Source organism: Lontra canadensis, unplaced genomic scaffold (assembly GCF_010015895.1).
Source record: "Lontra canadensis isolate GAN:19392208 unplaced genomic scaffold, GSC_riverotter_1.0 scaffold14, whole genome shotgun sequence".
NCBI classification, from domain to species: Eukaryota; Metazoa; Chordata; class Mammalia; order Carnivora; family Mustelidae; genus Lontra; species Lontra canadensis.
This window is the reverse complement of record NW_022631008.1, coordinates 25,883,144-25,904,079: the sequence shown is the minus strand read 5'-3', so window position 1 is coordinate 25,904,079 and position 20,936 is coordinate 25,883,144. Positions and strand designations below refer to the sequence as shown.

Genomic DNA, 20,936 nt, shown 5'->3' with positions numbered 1-20,936 from the left:
CTGCCTACTTGTGATCTCTCTCTCTCTCTGTCAAATAAATAAATAAATAATCTTTTTTTAAAAGTATGTAGCCAGTGTTTAGTACTCTTCTTCACCAAATTTTATTTTATATGTTTTACTAATAGTTAAAGTTGCCATACAAAATTCTTATTAATTATCCATGATTTTTATCTTATTAGTAGATAATAATTCATCTAAGCCAATACAAAAAACAAAGCATAAATTAAAACATGAATTTATGCATTTATATTATTACCTAGAAAATGAAGTATATTTCTTTCAAATGTTTTTAAAATACTATAAAGTATAAATTATTTTGGCAATATGGCTAAAGATACAATATTTTAAGAATTTTTTTTCTTTCCTCTAACCTTTACCTCAGAAGTTGTACTCCCTGAGTTTCCAGAAGATGCTTATCCTGATGTTCCTGAAATGGAGCCAATTAAAGAGAAGATTAAACATTTCAACTATATATGGAAACAACTGGAAGGAACAATCAAAGAGTCATTCATTCAAATTTTAAACTTGGAGATTGCTGACAAAACTCCAGAGGAACTACTTCAAAAAGTAGTGGAGACTATGGAAAGTAAGAGCTATAATCTTAACAGTTATTGTCAAAATATTACTATATCATTAAAAGCATCATGAAAGTTTGAAGCCCTTCTTGATGGTTTATGAAGTAAAGCATCCAGTATATTTAGGGTCAAGACTTCAAATATTTAAATCTGTTAATCAGAACAGCACGGGGCCCAAAGAGCACTGGCCAACCCAGCCAGCTATCACTTAAAGAATTTGTGAAGACCTGTGTGTGTACACCTTTCAACTAAGATCAATCATTATAATCACTCTTCCTAATCTTTGACTACTGTAATATGCTAATATCCTTTTATCCTAAAAATATCTTCCCAAAAGTTACTTTTTTTTTTTACAGGACCCTTCCAGTATGTTGCATGGGAGTTAACTATGGAAGATTATGATGAAGAAACAGAAGACTATCAGGCAGAAGCTGAAGCTGATGAGGAGATAGAAGAGGAAGAGGAGGAGGAAGAAGAGGTATGACTTCTTTATTATTGCTCATTCACATTGGTCACATCATTGAAAGTGTGTATATCCAGAGTGGTAACTAGCACTTTGGACCCCAAGAAAACAAGCAGGCTTCCTCAATTTTATAAATAAATTATTTTATAAATTTTTCAACACACTTGGCCTCCACCCAACTTCACTTGACACCTGAAATGCCAGGGCTTCTTAGACAACATACTACACCCATGAAAAAAGAAAAGGGAAATCTTTTAAATTTTTTTCCATGGGAAATATCTACAGGTATTAGAGACAAAATTTAAGGGAAGTGAGTGTTTCACATAAGACACAGATAGCAATGGCCTTGGGAGGCCACTTGCGTGATAGTAAGGAGAAGTATTTGCAAAAGAAACAGGTCATTTTCAGACCCTACTCTACTCCCTTAGCACCGGAATTTTAAGAACCATTCTCATTTGATAGCCACCCAATTAAATATCTATCAGTAATTAAATGAAAACAGATTCTTTTAATTTGAGGCCTTATCAGTTCTTTTGAGCTTCCTAGACCCAGTTCCAACATGGGAGGAGGTTCTCTCCCAACACACCAAGCAGTTCCAGAAGATGACACCACCAGGGTGTCTGAGAATTCAGCTCAATTCTGATGCCATCCACCTGGAGATAGCATCAGATTCCACAGGTTAAGGGTTCAGTCCTAAAGGACTTCTCCCCCAACCCCCACCTCAGCCCCAGCTTGTTTCCTGTGCTTCTGACCAATGGGCTACAGATTAGGGATTCCAGTAACTTTCTCTTTCAGTTCAATTAATTTGCTAAAATAGCACACAGAATTCAGGAAAACATTTATGTACATTTACCGGTTTATTAAAGGATATAATAAATAATGCTAATTAACAGCCAGATAAAGCCATACATAAGACAAGTTCCTGGACAAAGAAACTTCAGTCTTTGTGGAGCTTGGGGCCCTGCTTTGTGGCACATGGAAGCTCTTCTAAAAGAAAAGCCCAAAAAGCTGTCCTCTTAGGTTTTTATGGAGGCTTCATTACACAGTCATGGTTGACTAAGTCGTTGGACATTGGCTGATTCAACTTCCAGCCCCTCTCCCTGACCCCATCTTGGAAGGCTGAGGGTGGGACTGAAATTCACAACCTTCTAATCATCATGCAATAACCTGGATGAATCTGAAGATAATTATGCTAAGAGAAAGAAGCCAGGCAAAAAGGAATATATCTTGTATGATCCCATTTATATAAAAATTTAGAAAATGCAAACTAGTTTAGTGCTAGAAAACAGAGTGGTGGTTGCCTGGGGATGCGGCAGGAAGGAGGCAAATAGTAGCAGGAAGGAGAGATTTTACAAAGAAGTGTGAGCAAACTTTTGGTATTCGTGCATATGTTCATTATCTTGGTTGCGGTGAATTCACAAATGAATACTTCTGTCAAAAATTATCCAATTTTGTACTGTAAATATGTACACTATTTTAATGTCAGTCATACCTCACTCAACCTGTTAAACATGTTAATGGTGGTTATCTCTCAGTGATGGACTAACAGTAATTTTTATTTTTTAAGTGCTTGGCTATATTATCTGATTTTTTAACATTAGAAATGTATCAGTTTTACAATAGGAAAAATCAACAACAAAGATATTTCCCTTTTGCCAATCAGAAAATACAAAAAGAAACAAGAGTTCTAAGGGCACCTGGGTGGCTCTGTGGGTTAAGGCTCTGCTTTCCACTCATGATCTCAGGTCCTGGGATCGAGCCCCCACATCAGGCTCTCTGCTCCTCAGGAAGTCTGCTTCCCCCTCTCTCTCTCTGCCTACCTCTCTGCCTATTCACTCTCTGTCAAATAAATAATAAAATCTTAAAAAAAAAAAAAGAAAGAAAGAACAAGAGTTCTAATACCACTCCAGAATTCAGGAATCATACCAAGATATGTCCAAGTGTTTGTCTTTTCTCATCAAACTTTCCTATACTTGGGGTGCCCTTAAATCTGTATGTGATGTTTTTCTTTATCTGGCCTCTTCTCCATCTCTTCCTTTTTTGCTTCCATAATACCTGATACTAATTAGGTCTCTTGGATCTATCCTCTAAATATCTTTATCTTTTCCCTCAAATTCTCCATTTCTTTATTTTTTTGTTCAGATATTTGTAGACATGTCTTCCATTCAGTCTTCTCATTTTAGACATTCATTGGAGTCCTATTGCTATTGTAACAAATTACCACAAAGTTAGTGGCTTAAAACAACCCAATTATCATACAATTCTCAAGGTTGGTTCTCTAAAATGAATCTTACAAGGGCTGAAATCAGTATTAGCTAAGTTCCTTCTGCAAGAGGAGAAAATTTTCCTATCATTTCCAGCTTCTGGAGGCCACCTGCATTCTCTGGTATATGGCCTCTTCCTCCATCTTCAAAGCACATTACTTCAACCTTTGCTCTCCATCATCTCATCTTCTGCCTTTGACCTTCTTGCCTCCCTCTTAAGGGCCCTTTAATTACACTGGGTGTGCCTGGATGAGCTTTCCATCTCAACATCCTTAATCATACACACAAGGTAACCCACTCACAGGTCCTGGGAATCTTTGAGGGACCATAATTCTACCACAAGTGGTCACTCTCTTCTTAGGCTCATTTACATATTTTATTGGTGCTTGTAAACTCTTTCTAGTGTTTATTTGAATTTCTATTAATGTCTTCATTATTTTCCTACCCTGAGATTGGGTTCTGTCCATCTCTGTTGATCTATTTGATCTGATTGATCGTTTAGTTGGCTAGACTCCCTTACATGGGTAGTGGCTTTCTTTTTTCTTTTCTTTTCTTTTCTTTTCTTTTTTTTTTCTCAGTGGGGTTCAGGATTATTGCTGGAGTGTTTTAGGTGACAACATTCTCAAGAATTAAAAGAGGCAAGTGGTCTTTCCCTGTAGGTCAGGAATATGGAGGTAGATAAGGTATATATTCATTGCTGAGGCCTAAGACAAGTCTGGATAGGATTTCTCATACTTGCCCAGATGCAGGGTTGGGGAGAACTCTTCCCACCCATATAGCTCCTTCTTGATCTTTTGTGAGCCAGAGAGACCACAAGCATTTCCCTGGTAGTTGCTGATGCTAACATTCTCCAGGAAATCCAGAGATCCCTGCAAAAAAATTCCTCCTAGGACTTGACATCTTAATAGTCTGTTCTCGCTGATGTTTGTCTCCAGGCACTCATCTAGCCCATAGTGGTAAATAATGCCATACAGTTTCCTTCCCACAGATGCTGATGGATTCCAGCTGCCTGCCCCAGCAGTTAAGACTAAGAAAGTGGAGAGAGAGGAAGGGGGTATCTTCAGACGACCATTTTCCCCGAATCCCTTGTTCTAAGATACCTCCACCCTCACCCCATCGCCTCTACACACATACTCCACATTCTGTTTCTAAAATTTATTTAGGGATGATTATAAATCCACCTATTATAAGGAAAAACTGGAGTCAACCAACAAAAGCCATTAAACAACTGAAAAAACAAAAGGACTCAAATAGATTGAGATATAAAAAGCAAATTCTAATTAAAAAGAAGAAACAGCGTTCTGAATATCAGTGAAACTATAATTCAAGGAAAAGTGAATTAAAACAACAACAAAAAAGATACTTTACACTGTTAAAGATAAGCAAAGCTCGGCACTAAAATGGTAAGGACAGGTTTTCGTTAATAGGGAAAAGAGTCCAGTGTGAACTGAAGTCTGATTTGGACAGAGGTAAGTGGAAGTTTTAGAGGAAAAATTGTTTAGGGAGCAGGGAGGGAGGAAAGCAGGGGCCCTGGAGATTCAGGGAAGTGAAAACTTACAAGTGTCCATTTATAGATGAATGGAAAAGGAGTGGTACACACACACACACACACACACACGAATATTATTCAGCCATAAAAAAGAATGAATTCTTGCCATTTGCAATGACACGGATGGAGCTAGAGGATATAGTGCTAAGTGAAATAAGTCAGCCACAGCAAGAAAATGCCATATGATTTCATTCATATGTGGAACTTAAGAAACAAATAAACAAAGACAAAAAAAAAAGACAAACAAAGAAAACAGACTTAAATACAGAGAACAAACTGGTGGCTGGGGGGATGGAAGAAATAACTGAAGGAGATTAGGAGGGCACTTACCTTGATGAGCACTGAGAAACAGAAAATTGTTGAATCATTATATTGTATACTTGAAACTAATATCACACTGTATGTTAATTATACTAGAATTCAAATAAATAAATAAATAATAAATACATACATACATTGTTTAAAAAATGCTTTAAGTAAAAAAAATAAAATTCTCATGAAAAAAAATTATACTGACTTTCACAAATGTCAGAACTTATACTTTCAGTATTGTTTGAGAGTATATATTTTTACTGTGAATTCCACAATGCTTTTTTAAAAAGTTGCATTTTGGGCACCTGAGTAGCTCAGTCAGTTAAGCGTCTGACTTCCACTCAGGTCATAATTTCAGGGTTTATGATGATGTGGTCATCAGGCTCTCTGCTCAGCGGGGAGACTGTTTCTCCCTCTTCTTCTGCCCCTCCCCTCTGCTTGTGCATGCTCTCTCTCTCAAATAAATAAAATATTTAAAATTTTTTAAAAATTTAAAATAAATTGCATTTTATAATTGAATGCATTTCAAAAAGTCATATAAATGAGAACAAAGGTTTGAGAATTCAACACAATTTTAAATGTCACATGACCTTATTTCAGCTTTAACAAAATCCTTAATTTTGATAGGTTATACATTTCAGCTTCAAAATTAAAAAAATATATTGTTTTCTAGCCCTTCAAAAAAAAAATCACATATAAACGCTTTATAGTATGGCAGAAGTAGAAATTATAGTTGCCAGATTAAAAAAAACATGATACCCAGGTATATTTGAATTTCAGATAAAAGAATAATTTCTATGTGTAGTACAAGTTTATACTAAAAAAATTATTCGTTATCTGAAATTCAAATATAACTGGAACCCACATTCTTATTTTTTAAGTCTGGCAACCCTACCCGAGGTGGACTTATTAGCAGGGAAAATTAATTAAGCATTCAACTCCAGAATCTGAGGAGAAAGCACAACAAAATAAACCAAAAGAATGTAGAAAGAAAAGTAAAGGCAAAAATTAACAAAATAGGAAAACAAGACAAAAACAGTAGACCTGATTTTATTTTTTATTTTTATGTTTTTTAAATTTTATTTTATTTTTTCAGTGTTCCAAGGTTCATTGTTTATGCACCACACCCAGTGCTCCATGCACTACATGCCCTCCTTAATACCCACCATCAGCCCTCCCAACCCCCCACCCCCCCTCCCCTCCAAAACCCTCAGTTTGTTTCTCAGAGTTCATAGTCTCTCGTGGTTCATCTCCCCCTCTGATTTTGGAGTAGACCTAATTTTAAAAAATGAAAAGTCAGTCCACTGGCAAGTGTAATAAAATAGGCAAACTTCTAACAAATCTAATTAGATAAAAAGAAAAAGCAAATAATATTTGAAAAAATGAGTATACAATCAAATTTTAAAAACAGGGTTGTTTTAAATTATAGGAACTTTATACTGATAAATTTTAAAGCCAAGATAAAAAGGATATTCAAAATATGAATTACTGAGATTTACCTAGGAAAAACTATAAAATCTGAACAAACAAAAAAGATAGAGGGGAATTACAAATCACTACTAATCTACCTTAGTTGATTCGCTAATTCCTATGCTGCTTAAAATTTTCACATCACAGGGGCATCTGGGTGGCTCAGTTCATTAAGTGTCAGACTCTTGATTTCAGCTCAGGTCATAATCTCAGGGGTGTGAGACTGAGGCCCCCATCACATGATGCTCGGAACAGAGTCCGCTTGGGATTCTCTTTCTGCCTCTCCTTCTGTCCCATCCCCGACTCCCACTCTAAATAAATAAATAAAATCTTAAAGAAAAAATCTTCCAAATCATAGAAAAAGAGCAATACTTCCTAGCTCATTTTGGAACTTGCATAGCTCTTATATAAAAATTCAACAAAAATGGTGTAAGAAAATTATAGATTAGTTTCATTTTTGCACCTTTATAGAAAGTTGTTCATTATATCGTGTTTTGGAGGGAAAAAAGAGGTTTGTTGTTGAATAGTCTTGTAAAATATTATCCCATTGATATTTATATTGGTTGGATATACTTTGAAAAAAGGGTCTGGAAGGGTACACATAAAATTGTTGAGTGTTTTAAAGACATACTGTTATGGAGTAGACATTATTCAAGATGTGAACTCAGAGGGATATGAGAAACTGATATTTTAATTTAGTACAAGAACTAACCTTTTGTGGATTGTTTAAGGTGTTGGTGGGTATTATGGAGGGCACGTATTGCATGGAACACTGGGTATGGCGCATAAACAATGAGTTCTGTTACGCTGAAAAGAAATAAATTTTAAAATGTGGGGAAGAAGGCATGTTATAGCCTCAATATTATTCAAGATACATTATTTTAATTTATTTTTACTTAATTTTTAGTCTTTCATCAAAATGTTTTTAATACTATTCTCCACACTGAATACTATTTGTAGAATGAAGATAGAATTAAAGAGAAGAGAAGGCACTTGGGAGATACAAAACACTTTTGTCCTGTGTTTCTCAAAGAAAACTTCATCCTACAACCAGGCAGCACAGAAGAAGCAGCTAAATATCGAGAAAAGATCTACTACTTTTCAAGTCCTGAGGCTAAAGAGAAGTTTCTGGAGCATCCTGAGGAGTATGTGGCTCATAAAGAACCATTAAAGGTGAAAACAATATGACTACCCAGTCCTAATGATTGCTTCTGAGTGCTTTTTCAAGGACTTACTGCCAACCTTCATCATTTTACTTAATAGTGAAGTCCCCAATCTGATATAACAACATGGCGAAAATATCTAAGTTCCAAGAACAACTTCTTGAAAAATAAATAAGATAATTATCTTTTTTTTATTTTGGCAGTAATGACTTGTGTCAAACCAACACATACTGTCTTTTTAGCTGAAGTAAAAAGAGACAGCTGCATTTATTGCTTGCTACCTTAAGAGCCAGCTGGGTTAAGTGGGCAATTTCATAGGCACAGAAAATAGAATAATGATCACTAGCAGCTGGGGGAGGGGTGAGGGGGACAGGAGGTGGGAAGAGAATGGAGTTATTGTTTAATGGGTACAGAATTTCAGTGTGGGATGATGAAAAAGTTTTGGAAACAGATAGTGGTGATGGTTGTACAACATTGTGAATGTACTTAATGCCACTGATTTATACACTTAAAAATGGCTAAAATGAATATACTCAAAACTACTGAATTATATACGTTAAAAGGGTGCATTTTATGGTATTTAAGTATACCATCTCAATAAAATATTTGAATTTAAACTGAAAAGGTGGTTAAAATGGTAAATTTTATGTTATGTGTATTTTAATACCATAATAAAAGAACACATTGTGGTAATATTTTATCCATTTTAAAAATAAAGTACACACATAATTGCACCAGTTTTAGACAAAAACCTTCATTTTTAAAATTTTACTTTCACCCTCTTCCACATGGGTGTATATTCTTTCCAGGGTACGTAATATTTTATAATCTGCTTTTTCACTTAACATTTATCAATGAAAGCTTATATTTTTCTACATAGTCCTCTGATGCTCCAACAGTTTCATAAACCATTTTAACATCTAATTGTTATACATTTTCACTGTCATTGTGGATATGATATAATACTTACGAAATCTTTGGGCATGTCATTCTTTGTTTCTCTTGAATTCTTTTATTAGTATAATTCCTGAGCATGGGATTACAAGATCAAAATAAACTAATCACAATACATAGTCACTTACACTTTTGAGAACACCAATGCTTTCATTTTTTTTTTTTCCCAATGAAGTAGGGTCCACACCCAATGTGGGGCTTGAACTCACAACCCTGAGATCAAGGGTTGCATGTCCTATTGACTGAGCCAACCAGTGCCCCTAATTCCAAAACTTTCTTAAACAGAACGTATAGAACACAACTTAAATGCTTCTGAATAATTTGGGCTATTTTCATGAACTTCAATTTTTATATGGTGTCCCAGAGGACTACTGAAATATGTGTATGGTTGTCCCTTCTGACACTATTGGTGTTGTGAAGGGATAATTCAGTTTTAGGGAGAACAACTAATAAGCCTTATGTTTTCTAAATTACTCAAAACTTCCTTGTCTTCACTCTCCTCCTACCCTACCTCTCCCCAATCCACCCCCTGTGGCAGGCTCCTCCAATAAGAATATGCCTTATTGGCCCCCATGGTTCTGGCAAAACTGTCTGTGGAAGACAGTTAGCGGAAAAATGGGGCATTTTCCACATTCAGTTTGAAGAATTTCTTCAAGAGAAACTAATGCTCAAAACCGAAAAGAAAATTGGAACTGAATTTGAGGAAGATTCTGATGAAGAACGGTTTGCAAAACAAGAACTTGAAGAACTTGCAATTCAGGCCAATGTCAAGATTGAAGAAGAAAATACAAAGAAGCTGGTAGTAACATTAATACTCTCTTTGCAAATAATTATGCTTACTAGTATTACTTTTGGGAAGTAGAATATAAGAAGTACAAAACTAAAGTTTCTAGGAAGAAGAAAAAAAATTAGTCCCCATATGTCATCCTCCCCATATGCTCATCTAGAATACAAAATGCTAAGTTTTACATGACTCCAATAAAAATCTGAATAGCTTTGCCTGACAAGACTGTCACACAACATTTATTTGGGACTCTGCTATTTGATATGTCTGATATAGACTATAAGGTCTTCCTTTACTTTGTTCTCTGTTTTTTTTTTAATCAAATATCATAAAAATCTGTCCCAGCACCAGCAGAGATCTCAATATATTAATTTCTAATGATGCATTATAAGACATTTTATATACTCTTCGATGGTTTCTTTCTAGGATTGTAAAGAGAAAGTTCTTAATTCTAACTCATTTTTAACCATTTCTGATATAGTAAGACCCGACCCTTTCCTTCTCAAATGATCCCTTGTAAATGGACCCAGATGTAACATTATTTTCCAGATGACTGCCTGGCTGGCCCATCCTTTAATTAGGATCTAGGTTGAAGAATTATAAAATAAATGAAAAAAATTAGTTAAGCTTCGTGTGTGTGTGATATAAATTGAACTAAAAAAGTGAAGAGTCCATGTTTGAAAATCAGTCCTGAGTCCATGTTTGAAAATCAGTCATGCTAATCTCTAGTAACTGCTCTTAGCTACAATATGTAACTTAATATTTTAAACCATATTAAATACTAATTTAAAGAAAAAAGTTTAAGTTTTAAAATGTTAACAAGCAGCCATATTAAAAATAACCAAGAAGTTCTTGTCCTAATCAACTATGTAATAGACTATTATTTATTAATACAGAATTTTTGAATATTTTTTGTTTTCTGATTTTTGTTTTTAGCCTACAGATGTACAATTTACAGAAGAAGAAGAAGCAATCAAATTAAATCTAACGGAAAATGAGCCATTACCTCCTGAAATTCTTGAAACAATTCTTTCTGAGTGGTGGCTTAAGGAACCAATACGGTATCTAATTTTTTATAGAATTATACAATTGTTGACTTTTATTTGTTTTATTCTTAAGTTAAAAATGTAATCCAGCATAAATTTAATATTTTTCTTTTACTTATAAACTAGTGATTCTACACATTATGAACATTTGAGTAATTAATTTAAAAATACTGATGCCAGGGGCCCTCCTCCCCAAAAGAACTGAATCAAAATTTTTAGCAGTGTGAGATTGAGACCCAGGCATTTGTATTTTTGAGAGTGCCCCAGATGATTCTATTGTGTCATCATGGTTGACTATCCATATTCTAAATCCATGTACACTGATGGTGAGCTGGACTTTTTTCCTTGGAGTCTTTCAATAATTACAGTTAAGACCACTTAATAACTGTCCACAGCATTATCCCTTTCTTAAAATCCAGGAACAAGCTTGACCTCAGACAGGACAAATTTAAGAATCTCCATGACATCAGAATTTAAAACTTCATTGTAATTTCCTAATCAGAATGTTTGCTTTGGTATCTGTCAGAAGAAAAGAGAAATGATACTTATTATAGTATCAATAATAGCAATGCTTATATGGAACTTACTGCGTGCCGGATACTGTTCTACTATATTTTATTCACATTAGCTTACTTGATTCTTACAACTACCCAGTGGAATAGAAACTTTTATTATCTCACTTTGGAGATGAAGAAACTATATTATCGAGAATTCAGGTAACTGGCCAGTCCCAGTGCTCCTCTGGGCAGTCTTTTACCTAGTCCGTGGCCCAAATGACTGAGTGAGGTTATTGGCCACCAACTTTAATTTTAACTTCCTGTTGCTTAAATTGGCTCGTTAGTTGTGGCAAACTCAGGCAGGTTGACTGCAACAATGTAGTCACGCAGGCCTTCTGGGTGGCTCCCTCTCTTAAGCATCTGACTCTTGATTTCAGCTCAGGTCATGTTCTTGGTATCATGGGATCAAGCCTTGCTTCAGGCTTGGGGCTTAGCATGGAGTCTGCTTGTCCCTTTGCTTCTGCCCCTTCCCCTGCTCATGCTCTCTCTTTCTCAAGTAAATAAATAAATCTTTAAAAAACAATACAACAACAAAAAAACCAATGTAGTCATTCATGGATTATTCTTCATTAATTTAGTTCCTGACCTCACACCATACATTAACATTTTTTAAAAAAGCATATGAGTTGAATAATTAAAAGTAAAACAGTGAGGGATGCCTGGGTGTCTCAGTCGATTGAGTATCTGCCTTCAGCTCAGGTCATGGTCTCATGGGATAGAGCCCAGCATCAGGCTCCCTGCTCAGCGGGGAGTCTGTTTCTCCCTCTCCTTGTTCTCTATCTCTCTCTGGCTCTCTAAAGAAAAAAAAAAAAAGTTAAAAGTGAAATTGTAAAAAGTTTAAATAAAATAGTTAAGTATTATGTAACCATTAAAATGTATTAAAATGAAGAATTTGTAATAGCATGAGCAATGTTATTATATAACATTAAGTTTAAAAAGACAAAGTTATTTATAATAGCAAGATGACACATGAGGAACAAGCTGGAAAGAAACGAAACAAAATGTCAGTAATCTCTAGGATGTGAGATTATGGATAATATTGCCCTTTTTCATTTTTTCTCTATTTCCCAATTTTTCTAAAGTAAGATTTATTTCTTTTATAATCGGGGGAAAAAATCAACACATTTTTAAAGGGCTATTGCATGAGTCCTGGAGAGAGATAATACGATATCTGTATCTATATAAATAGATATTATAAGATATAAGGTGAACTAAGGTGTAATGGTAGAAATGAAAATAGAAATGTTAGAAATGGGTATAGAAGAGGACATGCCAGGGTTTAGCTCTTATATGTGTGAAGCAAGAGGGGTTTGGGGGCCAGTCCAAATGTCTCTGAAGTTTGACACCTGAATACCAGTGAATCAGAAGCAAGAGCAGTATGAAAGGGTAACAGTGAGTCTAATTTCTGACAGTGTGATGTGTATATAATTCTTGAATGGCACTTCAATGAATAAATTAAGCAGCTTTTTGAAAATTCTGAATTGAAACTGAAAAGAGAAGTTGGGTATGGAGGTAGAGATTTAGAAGGCATTGACAAAGAAGGGACAGCTGGAACAGTAGGCATGAAATTGTTCCTCAATGACGAAACAATGCTGAAGGCATCTCTAAAGAAAAAGGCATACATCTTACAGCCAAAATATAAAAATTTGCCCACTTAATTCTATAAGAAATATTTTAAAATGTCAGAGAAGGACTCAAACTGTGAAATGTTCATAAAAGTCCCATGAGGAAGAAAACATGTTTAAATATAAATATCAAAAACAAGCCAAATTTTAGATAAACAGGATATATTCTCATTCAAAAGGGAACCAATATTGACTCTTTGAAATAAATAAAACCAAGTTCTTAATGCCTGATTGTTTAATGATAAAAATGTAGTCACATTTCAGTTATTTTTCTGATCCTTATAGTTTCTTCATACCTGGGCAAGTTTTACAATTCTATTTGAACATAGTCATCTTATACATATAAGCCATATGCATACATTAGTAATTATCATTGATCATAAGGGGACCCAGGGAAGGGGGTACAAACTGTCTCATGAAAGGAAATATCACTAGAAGAAAAACCACACAAAGTGGATTCCCACAAGAGCTGGGCTGGCCAAAGCCACCTTTACCTAAGGGTGAAGTCATTAGGCAGGGCATTCCTCCCAAGCAGAGAACTTATTTTCTCTTAATTTTTCATCAAATATTAAGACTAAATTTAAAAGAACTTATCTATAATATAAGCATAAATATAAAATATTAACATTTTAATAAATTCAACACATTTGGGAGAAGACACACCATGTTTACACAAGTAGAAATATCACAAGAAATAAAAGATACCACAATAAACTTTTTAAACTATTTATTGCACATCTTATATAAAGTTGTGATTTATTAATATTTTTTCATTTTAAATAAATACTTGTAATATAATATTTTAAGCAAATAAATTATGAAATTTCTATCAAGTTCCACAGGTTTTATATTAGATGGATTCCCACGGTATCCTGAGGAGGCTCTGTTTCTGGGAGAACATGGATTTTTCCCAGATGCTGCTGTTTATATACAAGTTGATGATCAAGATATTTCTAATCGACTCCTTCCTTCCCAAATCGAAAAGTGGAAAGAGAAACAAAAGAAAAAATTAGAACGGAAAAATCTCATCAAAGAACTGAAGGCAAAAATCAAGGTATGTATCCAGTAAAAATATATGGGAATAAATTTGTTCAGCATCTATTCAAATTATAATGGTCTTCACAAAAATGCAGTTTTCTGATTTTAATACCACAGTCAATATGAAAACACTTTTAATCAAATATTAATACTATTTATAATTAAATAGTTAAAAATTATTTGAGGCCTCTGTGATTTGCAATATGTTAATGTTTTTCTGTCCTAGGCAAATAAAATTAAAGACAGTGGCAGCACTAACATATCCCTGTATCAGACATAGGACCAAAGTGGGAGGGACAACATAAGACTTAAACTTTTCAGTGGCTTTTTCACTAGTTCCTGGAATGACGATGCCATCCATCAAGATCTAGATAATGGTTTAGGACATCTTTTCTAAAACTGAAATCGGAGGTGTATTACATAAAATGTTCAAAAGTGTCATAGGGAATCCAGCAATTCCAATTCTAGGAACTTATCCAACAGAAATGAAAACAGATCCACACAAAGATTTATATACAAATGTTCATAACAGCATTATTCATAACAGCCAAAAAGGGAAAAACACCCAATAGCCATCAGCTGATGAATGGATAGATGAAATGTGGTAGATAGTATACCCTGGGATCCCACCCAAGATGGTGTTATAAGAGCCTCTTGATTTCATCTCCTCCCACACACACAGCTACATGAAGCAATTCCCTCTGAAAGAAATCCAGAAATTAGCTGAGCAACTCGTACACATCTGACAAATTAGAAAATACCCGTATCACCTACATCAAAAAAGTTGCTACCCGGGGGTCCAGCTTCCAATCCATCTATCCAGTGTGTGACCCTCCCCTTTGGGACACTGACAGGTTGTGGCACATGCTCAATGACTGGGAGCCACGGAGAACAAAGAAAGTGACTTAAACAATCACGAAGGTTTGAGAGAGAATTCAGTCCAAGCTGATTGATAAGTTTCATCTCCTACACAAAACCACTCTGTGAAGACTAGGAGTTGTGGCTTCTTTACCTAATGAGCAGAAACTAACACAGAGTCAAAGAAAATGAAGAAAGAGAAGAGGAAATAGAGCTTACTGAAACAAAGATAACTGATTTACCTGACAAAGAGTTCAAAATAATGTTCATAAGATGCTCACAGTGTCAGGAGCACAATGCATGAACAAAGTAAGAATTTCAAGAAAGAGAGAGAAAATATAAGAAAGTATCAAACAGAAATCACAGAGCTGAAGAACACAGTAACTGAGCTGAAAAATTCAGTAGAGATGTTCAATAGCAGACTAGACACATAGATCGATGGAACAGAACAGAGAGCCCGGAAATAACCCTATGGCTATACTGTCAATTAATTTATAAGAAAGAAGTCAAAGATATATGATGGAGGACAGATAATCTCTTCAGTAGATGCTGGGAGAACTGGACCGCTACATGCAAAAGAATGAAACTGGGCACCTTATTGTGTACTATCCATAAAAATCAACTCAAAATGGATTAAAGACTTGAACATAAGACCTGAAACCATAAAACTTTTAAAAGAAAACAGGGGGTAAGCTCCTTGACATTGGTCTTGGCAATTATTTTTTTAGTTGACGTCAAAAGCGAAAGTCAACAAATGGGGACTACATCAAACTAAAAGGCTTTCACACAACAAAGGAAGCCATCAAGGAAAACCCACAAAATATGAAGACCTTATACAGCTCAATAGCAAAAAAAAAAAAAAAAATCTGATTAAAAAAATAGATTAAAATCTGAAAAAAATTCAGAGGATCTGAATAGACATTTTTCCAAAGAAGACATACAAAGGGAGAAGAGGTACATGGAAAAAGTACTCCGTATCACTAATCATCAGGGAAATGCAAATCAAAACCACAATAAGATGTCACTTTATGCTTGTTAGAACGGCTGTCATCAAAAGACAAAGGATAACAAATGTTGGCTGGACTGTGGAGAAAAGGAGACATTTTGCACTGTTGGTGGGAATGCAAACTGGTGCAACCACTGAGGAAAACAGTGTGGAAGTTCCTAAAAAATGTTTAAATACGAACTACCATATGATCCAGCAATCCTACTTCTGGGTATGTATCCAAAGGAAATGAAAACAGGATATGGAGGAGATATCTGAACTCTCAAGTTCATTGCAGTAGCATTTACAATAGCCAAAATATGGAAGCAACATGTCAATGGATGAATGGATAAAAAAGATGTTGTGGTTGTCTGTATAGTGGGACATAATTCAACCATGAGGAAGAAGGAAATCCTGCCATTTGCAACATGGATGGACCTTGAGGATATTAAGCTTAGTGAAATTAGCCAGACAGGGAAAGACAAATAGTAAATGGTATCATTTATATGTGGAATCTAAAACAATTCAAACTCATAGAAACAGAGAGTAGAAAAGTGGTTGCCAGGGACTGCGGGGTGTGGGAAACAGGGAAGGTGGTAACGGGTACAAACTTTCAGCTATAAAATGAATAAGATCTGAGGATCTAATGTATAACATGGTGACTATAGTTGATATTATCATCATACTGTATAATCAAAATTTGCTAAGAGAATAGAACTTAAATGCTGTCACTAAAAAAAAAAAAGTAAATATTGAGGTGATGGATGTGTTCATTAATTGCGTGGAAAGAGTCCTTTCACAATGTATGTCTATATCAAACCGTCACAAGATATACTTTAAATATCTTACAATTTTACAAAGCCAGATGAATGAATGAATGTGTGGTATATCCATAAAATGGATACTATTCAGTAGTTGAAAAGAACAAACTATTGATAACACTCTACAACATGGATGAAAATCATTATGCTTAATGGAAGAAGCCAAGTCAAAAAAAAAAAATAGTGTATACTATGTGTTTCACTCCATTTATAAGACATGTCCTGAAAGGGCAAATCTGTAAATCTAGACTAGGGCAAAAATATTGAGGCTTTCAAATCTGTAACTAGGAAGGCAAAGATGGGACATGAGAGCAGCATTAAAGAATGTGAAGGGCTTTCATACTGAAGGGAGCTTGTAGGTGTTCCAAATGGCCACAGGGAATGAACTACTGTTGGTAGGAGGAAGGTACAGGGAGATGTATTTCATTACTAATGAGAGTTTCCAAAAACGACACAAAACAAAAGAACAAAACCAAGATTGGAAGCATTGAGCTATTTGTCAATAAATAAGCTAATCAATTAACTCCAGCTCTGAGAGATACTATGACTTAAATTATTTAATAGGTTGTTAGGCTGTATTTTATTAGTATGATAAAAGATTACTAAACATTTTCAACAAATTGCTTCCAAGTGCTTCCCTATTTCTCCATGTACATAATCTACCCCTTTACCAAGGCAAACAAATAAATAATAAATTCAAAAAGGTGTTCTAATGTTTGTAGAAAGAATGGCTGCCCCCATGTGCTGTTTATCCTCTGGAAGGAAATAGCTAATGAGAAGTTGCAGAAGTACAGGATGTAGTAGCATAAGTACCACCATCACGAGATTTTCTGGAAAGTTTACCATCCTTCCCTCCAAATGCTATTCCCACTTTGGGAAAAAATATATTTACTAATACATAAAAAGTAATTTCATCATTATCCATTAAAATGTTTAAATGTCTCTTTCTATGACAGGATGATATGATTTCTAAAAGAAGGGCTGAACTTCTAGCAGAGAGAGAAAAAAGACATAAAGTGGAGGTAAGTAAATAAAATGGTTGCTTTTTTCAAAAAGGCAGAATATCCATAATATAATATTTATATATTATATATATTTTTTACATATCAACAGCATAAAATAAAAAGATGTTTAGAAAAAGTCTTGAAGGAAGTACACAGAGTTTATGTCTGAGTAGTAAGATTATGTATCACTTTTTTTCTTTATATTTTTTGGTATTCCATAATTACTTACAAGGACCCTTCATTATTTTTATAATCAGAAAAATGAACATTTTTTTAAAGGAAGGAAAACCACTGAAGAAGTCTAAAAAATTGAATTCAAAATATAGTACTACATTAAACTATGTTTCTTTTGGATTTTCATTTCTGCCTTTCACACTTGCAACCCATGCCCCCAGGAAGGCAGTCTGGGGGATTGAGGTCTAGACAGGGAGTCTGGGAAGCTTTGCTGGCCCTAAAGTAAAGATTATGTTGAGATAAAGAATGGAACAAGGCAGAACCTGTGAACTCTCAGACTTATATATTGTGCAAGGATACTCAGTATAGTTCCTTTTCTCCATCTGCTGATTCTTGAAAAAGATAAACCTCAAAGATCATGGATTTTGTTTTGTTTGGAGAGGAGCTGATCCCTAAATGACCGTGCTGACACCAGTGCTGCAGCCAAGCTTACTCAGGGGTGCAGAATTTAAAGAGATGTGACTAGACAGGCTAGTTCTAAGAAGTTACTGGCGGCTTGTATTTATGCAGTCAGTTTACATGTAACCCCTGTAATAGACAAGGCAAACAGTAAGAGGGTTCCTGCCTTCCGCCATTTCCTTCTGGCATAAAGCACCCTGTACCATCTTTTCAAAACTGACTCTCCTGTGATCTGATTTCCAATCATATAAAAACGTTCAACCCAACAAGGGGAAGGAGAGAAGAGGAATCCCAGGAAATAGGACTTGCTGCCCACGGAACCGTGTCTCCCCCTGGTATGGATGTGCTGGACTAAGTACAGAGGCCTGCTGATACACAGCATCCATAACTGAGGGTCCAAACATTGCAGAATAGGGGGCCAGAACAATTGTTTCTTTGTCCAAACAAAATATCTACAACCAAAAGTCGATCAAAAACCATTAGACCTAGAGCCATCTGGCGCCATCTAAGGCACAAGAACCTTCCTCTCCATTATTGGCCTTGATCTTCACTGATCCATCAGCAAACCTTAATGGAGCACTCACTGCATGCCTGACACTAGGTGTTCAGCCATGAACAGAAGGGACAGAAGTTTCTGGCTGCATTCTACTCTTCATTCCCTGAACCAACATGTTCTGAAATTCTACTCTGATGTTTAGGATTAAAAGAATAAAACAATCCAGACATCCTAACGTGGGCTCACGCATAATTACTACCTTTAGCCCTTGGGAATCCCTAGTGGTCCCCTTAAGAATCACCCCAATAGGGGTGCCTGGGTGGCTCAGTTGGCTTAGCATCTGCCTTTGGTTCAGGTCATGATCCCAGGGTCCTGGGATCAAGCCCTTCATCAGGCTCCCTGCAGAGCGAGAGCTTCTCCCTCTCCCTCTGCTACTCCCCCTTCTTGTGCGCTCTCTCTCTCTGTCAAATAAATAAATGAAATCTTTAAAAAAAAAAAAAAAAAGGAATCACCCCTCATGTCTCAGCAACATATTACCGAAAAAGTCCAGACTTTGGGGTTGAGCTGAACTAGACTGTTATCCTTTCTCTAGTTCTTGCTGACTCCGTTCACTGCTGGCTCCCCAGTGCCTAACACAATACTGACACATGGTAGGAAATCAACAGTTGTTTTGTTGCTATTGTATAACCTTGAGCAAGTTTCTTAATATCTCTGAACCTAGGATTTTTTAATTGTAAAATGAAAAAAATATTAATATCTAGTTTCCTGAGTTAATAATACTTTAATTTCTCCTCTTTGCTATTTTTTAGTTAAACCTACTTTTTTTTTTTTTTTTTTTTTTTTTTTTTATGTAGCTGAGGGGCACCTGGGTGGCTCAGTCATCAAGTGTCTGCCTTCAGCTCAGGTCATGATCCCAGGGTCCCAGGACCGAGCCCCACATCTGGCTCCCCACCCAGTGGGGAGTCCACCTCTCCCCCTCCCACTCTCCCTACTTGTGTTTCCTCTCTCGCTGTCTCTCTCTCTGTCAAAAAAATAAACAAAATCTTTTTTAAAAAGTCATATAGCCAAGATAATTTATATAAAAGACATGAAAACCTAGACTATAATTCTTTTATGCAGAAAAGATGTATACCTTGTTTTTAAGAACAATAGCTTAAATTATATTAATAGACATGTTGAGAGAGCTGTAAGAACAAAGGAAGTCAAGCAATTACATATGTGAGTGTGTGGAAGTTGTATTTATATAACTATATATTATATAAACTTTCAGAGTAACATATACATGTCATTATATATATACATATATATATACATTTTCAAACAGACTAATACTTTTTAAGTGATTGTTTTACTTGCAACAGCTATGCTCATTTTATTTTTTATTTGGCAGAGAGAGAGAGAGATCACAAGTAGGCAGAGAGGCAAGGCAGAGAGAGAAGGGGAAGCAGGCTCCCTGCTGAGCAGAGAGCCCGATGCAGGGCTGGATCCCAGGACCCCAGGAAACCTGCTTTTTCTTAAGAGAATCCGTTTTCAGGATAAATTTTAAATGTTCTTAATTTATAATTTTTCTATCTGTTAATATTAGAGTGATGGGATTTTTTTTTACTAATTTTCATTCAAAAATTTGATATTCTATCTTAATTAAGTAGGTTTTTGTAAGTTAGCTCTCCTAAGACTTACTCGTTGACAAAATTGGCTATATGTCCCCATACAATTAATTTATACAAACTGACATTGGGAAGAAAGTTCTTGAAATTTTTAATGAATCAAAGATGAATACTGTGTATGGATTTTCTTAACTTCTTTGATGAGAATTTTATGGTATGTCCTGCTACTGCCTCAGATAAAGAAAAACTAAACACGTATAATATCTCAAGGCTCACCCCAATGAGATTGCCATAATCAGTTAATGGGACACCCTGACTCAAATCCATTCTGACTCTACATAGACCTTGGAACCTACTTTCATCAACCGAACCAGAGGACTTTTCACCATTTGCCTTTTGTATAGAATGTGCAGCTCCATGACTCACCTTGACATGACAACTAATTGGGAAACCATATGCTAATAAAGCCCTTCCCAGGTTTGTCTTCTCCTCCTTAACAAAAATCATTGCCCTCACCGTCTGAATTTTTTGCAGCAGATAATACATTTTTAACATTAGAAATTACTTCAGTCGGGACGCCTGGGTGGCTCAGTTCAGAGGGAGAAGCAGACTCCCCGTGGAGCTGGGAGCCCGATGTGGGACTCGATCCCGGGACTCCGAGATCATGACCTGAGCTGACGACTGCTTTCAGCTCAGGTCATGATCTCGGAGTCCCGGGATCGAGTCCCACAT

At 35.6% G+C, this 20,936-nt stretch overlaps 1 protein-coding gene across 3 annotated transcripts in view; it reads left to right on the top strand.

Moving 5' to 3' along the window:
- Positions 1 to 20,936, top strand: part of AK9 (adenylate kinase 9) — a 118,134-nt gene that overhangs the window by 68,589 nt on the left and 28,609 nt on the right. For 2 of the 3 annotated variants that reach the window (XM_032858298.1, XM_032858299.1), the window contains exons 22-28: positions 383 to 586; positions 932 to 1,053; positions 7,594 to 7,806; positions 9,289 to 9,549; positions 10,471 to 10,595; positions 13,597 to 13,816; positions 17,421 to 17,486. In XM_032858298.1, the coding sequence (XP_032714189.1) occupies positions 383 to 586; positions 932 to 1,053; positions 7,594 to 7,806; positions 9,289 to 9,549; positions 10,471 to 10,595; positions 13,597 to 13,816; positions 17,421 to 17,486 (1,211 nt within the window). The remainder of the gene's footprint in view (positions 1 to 382; positions 587 to 931; positions 1,054 to 7,593; positions 7,807 to 9,288; positions 9,550 to 10,470; positions 10,596 to 13,596; positions 13,817 to 17,420; positions 17,487 to 20,936) is intronic. The other variant, XM_032858301.1, reaches the window with a different exon arrangement.